Below are 5,048 nucleotides of genomic sequence, written 5' to 3'. Positions count from 1 at the left end.
AAGCTCTGCAGCTTCTCTGCTGTGAAGAGTGGTCTCAGAGGATGTGGCTGCCGCATCCTCGCCCTGCCCGTGGGATGAAGACCACCACAGTCCTCCTGAGGTGCCCTCCTGCCACCCCAGCCTCATCCTCCACAGGGACTGCCCACCCTGGTGGGTCTCAGATTGAGCTTGGGAGCCCTGGTGCCTAGGAGGTGGGTGGCCCTGAGCCCCTGACTCCCCCATGGCCCCATACCCTTGTCTGCACCCTCAATGGCCTCACTGCCCAGTGTGGCCCAGGTGGTGGCACGAATGCTCATGCCGCCCTGTGGTCCAGGCCACCTCCTCTGCCTTCAGGAACTTGCCAATTTCCCAACCTGCACTGGCAGCTGCCTCTGTTCTCATGCAGGGCTGTGCATGTGCTGACTGCTGCCCTCCGCTGTGCCGGCTGCCTCACACCGAGGCCCTGCACTGTGCTTTCTCTCCTGCTTGCCAGACTCCTGCCCCTGTCACCCTGTTGCCTTGAGCCCCCCAGAAGGAGGATGGCACCTGTGGTGTCCGCTGAGCCCTGGAGGAAGCATGGGCTCTGCTGGGCCTGGAGAATTCTCCAGAATGTGCGAAGGAGCCTGTTACCAGGAACTTGCAGCCCTGCCTGTCACTGCAACTCACCTTCATGCACTGGCAGGTTGCTGGCCTTTGACCCTTCCTGAGTGTTTTGTGGGAGAAGCAGCCAGTTCCTTCTGGGAACTGTGGACTTGTGCTGAATGTGGCCAAAATGAAGGCCAGGCATGGGGCCAGAGATGGCACCCAGAAGGCCATGGTGATGTCCACACATAAGGTCCTGGTGGCTTGGGCTCGAGGGGGCAGAAGAGGCAGAGTGTGGTGTGGAATTTGGAATAGACTGAAGGGGCCAGTGTGGGATCAGGAAGCAGGTGACATCCAAAAGTTCCCAGGCTTGGGCCACTGGGTGATGATAGGGATGGGGTGGGGTAGGGAGCAGGTCTGGGAGGAAAGCTCAGAGGTCAGTCCTGATGGGCTGCTCTGGAGGCTCCATGGCGGCCTTGGGCTCTGATGGTCAGGTGGGAAGCTGCCCTGGGGACAGGGGAGCAGGGGAAGAAAAGGGGCCCACTGAGCAGGTGTGAGAGGCGGAAAGGAATATTAGGGCTAGGTGGCCCAGAAAGGACCAGGAGGGCTTCAAGAGGGAGGGCGAGGCCATTTCCCCATGCAGGATGCTCCAAGGGGTCAGTTGGACAAAGACCCCCAAAGGAACTTTTGGATGGGGCCAGATGGCTGGTGACCTTTGCAAGATAATGGAAGGAGGGAGTCCCTGCCACGAGTCTGGTAGGGGGCAGCAGAAGGGTGGAGGCAGCAGGGTGCTTCCCTGGGATGGGGGCTATGGAAAAGCATGAGGTGCAGGGGCCCGAATGGCTCAGCTCCAGCAGACAAGAACAATTCCCAGCAGCTGCAGCTGCAGCTGCAGCCCTTCCCTGGTGTCCTGTGTTTGAAGAGCTTTCCCCATATCCCCCACCAGGGGTCACCTGATGGGGAGGGGGAAGCACAGAGCTGGGGGTAGGATGGCCCCCCTTCCAGGTGCTGTGGGGGAAGGGATGGACCCTACAGACATTTTTTGGTCCAACACCTTTTCCTTTGGCTTGTACCTAAAAGTGTGATGCTCGCCCTTCCGTGCAGTGGTCTGTTAGTACACATTTTCCAGTAGAAAAGCATAAGTTTCCCCTAACGTGCCTTAAACATTTCATGGCAGTTTTAGGAGGTCCCGAGCCAATTATGGGAAGCATCACACTCTTGTAGTGACTCCACTTTCATGGAATTCACATTAACTGTAGGAATGGGTGGTCTGCCCTTTGTGAGTGCCCCTTGGCCCTGCTGAGTTATTCTCGTCTCTGTGTGGCTGTCCACCTGATGCTGTGTGAGGAAGGCTGGCAGACCCAAGTTCAGTCTGAGAGGTTAGTGGCTGGGAAGGTAAATTACAGTCCCTTGCCCAGAGCTGAGCGCCAGGGCTGGATGTGGGCTCTAGTTGCCTCCACCTGGGAACCTGATCAGGACAGAGCCTGGGCTTGAGGCAGAAATTGGGGTTCTTGTCTCAGTTTCCCATCTGTGGAATGAGTGTGATGTACAGCATCCTTGTCAGGACCAGAGGAAGGACAGGAGGGTGGCTACAGGTTGGGGGAGTCTCTGCATCATATCCCCCACTCAGGGGTTATTATAAGTGTGGGTCTTGCATGCAAATAGCTAAGTGTGGGGAGAGGGGCCTGAGGTCCCCTCACAGACTGTGTGCTGTAGGGAGGAGCACAGAATAGCCCCTAGAACCAAAACTCGTCCTTTGGGCCCTTAGAGTACAGGTCCTCAGCCCGATACCTTTCTATCCAGCGGTGACAATGGGGAATTCAAATGTCCGCTCCCAAGTACCTCCTGGGCTCCCACCACCAGATCCTGCCCTTAGGCCAGTCACGGAACAGAACTAGCTCTGGAGAGGCCTTGGACAGAAGGGGACTGAGGCCCTCACCTCCATGCAGTGTGACTGTGTGGCCCTGACCCTGCCAGCGGGGTCATCCTTGCCCTGTCCTGTGCTGCTGCACTTTGTCTGCCCGCTGGGCCATCTCGCTCACAGTGGGTTTACTACTCTCTCTCACAGTGTTCTTGGAAACTCTTCAATATCTAGTCTTTCCTATAAACTTTTCGATTAGCTTGTCCAGTTGCTCTCTAAACACACCACAAACAAATAGACAAGGCCAAACCAATAGAAGGGAAACAACCAACAAGCAGCTGACAAACCAGAACAGAAACAGATCCACACAGAAGCTGATCAAAAGAAAACCTCCCCCGCTGCCCCCACTGCTCCCACTGCCATAGCCAGGGCCCCTCCGCAAGGCTGAGCGTGAGCAGTGGGAGCAGGCACAGCCCAGTCATGTCTCCAAATAACCCTTGAACTAAAGAAGTAAAAGTGGAAACTCCTAAAAAATTGGTTAAAAGGAAAAAAGTTCATATCAAAAAACTATGAGCCACATAGGGGACCACAATAAGGGAACATGGCAACATTAAATGCTTTTAACATTGGTAAGAGAAAGCATAGAGAAGTCACTACTCTATTTAATAAATCAGAAAAATTACAACAAGGAAGATAACAAAAGGCATGTTAATGTGGATAAAAACTGAAGTCTATAAACTAGGCAAAAATTGAGAGAAAGGATAAAAGTTGATGGCTTGAAAAGACCAACAAAACAGATGAACTATTAGCCAGTCAGATTAAGAAAAACAAAAATCTCCAACACCGAGGACAGAAACAGATAGAAGTACATATGTAAATAAAATATCAACTACACGTCCGAAGCAGATATAACTACCAAGAAAACCTGAGTATACATAAATAAGAGGATGCTAAGTAAGTAAACTGCAAATCCTTGGCACTGCATTTAAGATATACTTATATAAGATGAATCATTTAGTTCCAAGTGACAAAAACTGACCCAGGAAGAGATGGAAAAGTATAACAGTACCGCACAGAAAAGATATGGGGGCGGGAACTAAAGGGTGTCGTCTCCGACATCAGGAGCCGCAGTGTTTACAGGGGAGGTCAATTAACCTTTTAGGAAAACTTACTATGTTATTTTGACTATTTCAGGTAAAAGAAAAAGGTAGAAAGCCCACCAATGTATTTTATAACATAAAATGCTCTTAACACAAGGAAGTCTGCAACATATGGCAGCATTGTATAAAGGAACTACAGATGCAAACATTTTTGACAAAACATGCATAATCAGCTCTACAGCGTAGGCATCCCCAACCCCTAGGCTCCCCACCAGCCCGTGACATAGGCCATGGAGTTTGCCTCCAGAACCTGGGTCCTGGTACTAGGAGCTGGTGGGTCGGATATGGCATGCCTGGGCACAGGGAAGGGAGGAAGCGTGGGTAAGAGTCTAAGGCTGCTGAGAGCCGCTTTGAGCCACCAAGCCTGGGATCAGGCGCCAGTGGGGGGATAACATCGGCGCCCCTATACACGGTGTGAGGAGGTGTCTGTGGGTGATGCTGGGCGGGCGCCGGTCTCCCGCCTGCCTGGAGGCCCCCTGCTGTGCTGCTGGGCGCGTGTCCTTAGCTGGGCTTGGGTCTGTACTGTTGTTCTACTGAGTTCCCAGGGTAGCCCTGGAAACGGGGAGGGATTTGCTCTCAAACAAGAATCTCACTGTTTGCACAGCACAGCCTACCATTTAATTAGAAAAATATGTTTTTAATTAACTTTCTCTTAGCAAACACATTGGCTTATGTGGAATGGGGGAAAACCAATCTGTGTAAGTGAAAGGAGCTGTGTCAGAGGCAGGGCTTGCTCCAGAATGAGCTGGAGGCTGGGCAGAGCCTGGAGAGGCCAGGCCTGCCCTGCGGGGTCCCTGCAACCTGGCCTGGTGCGCTGAGGGGGTACCAGGCCATGGGAAGAGGCCACGTGCCTAGCCCCTGGCTGGCTGGAAGCACTGTGGCCCTGAGCCATGGCCTGGAATTGCTGTTTGTGACAAGCAGGGGGCTTTCGGTCAGGTGGTGATTTAGGTGAGTTTGGCTCCTTCCTCCAGGCACCCACCACAATGACCAATAGATGACAAAAAATTAGGAAAATTTGCCAGAGGTAGAGACTAGGTGCTTTGAGGGGCCTAAGGGCAGATAGGGTCAACTTGGCCTAAAAACAAGAGAAAGGGTAATTTCCAGAATTATATTAAAAATTGAAATGATATTGATAGATTTCAGCATACTTTGCCAAATAATTGAGTAAATTCTAGATCAAGCCTATGCATTAATATGGATAGAGCAGATCTGAACACCACCCAGAGGAGCCCTCTGTACATACATGTGTGTGGAGACCCAAAGTGGAACCCTCAGCACCCAGAAACCCTGACTCAGACAGATGAGGATGGAGGGAGGCCGCGGGGCTGTAGTGGACATGAGGCTTACAGCAGCAAAAACTGTGAAAGGGAATCAATATCAGAGCAATGTTTTGGCCACGTTTTTGAATTTCAAAGACAAATAGACCTTCTGACTTCTACTCTGGAAAGAGAACTGACAAGAAAAAT

General features: G+C 52.0%; 1 protein-coding gene across 7 annotated transcripts in view; it reads right to left on the bottom strand.

Moving 5' to 3' along the window:
- Nucleotides 1–3,737: 3,737 nt before the first annotated feature.
- CROCC2 (ciliary rootlet coiled-coil, rootletin family member 2) overlaps nucleotides 3,738–5,048 on the bottom strand; it is a 46,087-nt gene continuing 44,776 nt past the window's right edge. For all 7 annotated transcript variants that reach the window (XM_012810425.2, XM_012810420.2, XM_012810421.2 and 4 more), the window contains one exon: nucleotides 3,738–4,134. In XM_012810425.2, the coding sequence (XP_012665879.1) occupies nucleotides 3,986–4,134 (149 nt within the window). In that variant the 3' untranslated portion in view covers nucleotides 3,738–3,985. The remainder of the gene's footprint in view (nucleotides 4,135–5,048) is intronic.

The sequence above is a fragment of the Otolemur garnettii genome, unplaced genomic scaffold (assembly GCF_000181295.1).
Source record: "Otolemur garnettii isolate 467f Iridium unplaced genomic scaffold, OtoGar3 scaffold00133, whole genome shotgun sequence".
NCBI classification, from domain to species: domain Eukaryota; kingdom Metazoa; phylum Chordata; class Mammalia; order Primates; family Galagidae; genus Otolemur; species Otolemur garnettii.
This window is presented reverse-complemented; position numbering and strand designations above follow the sequence as displayed.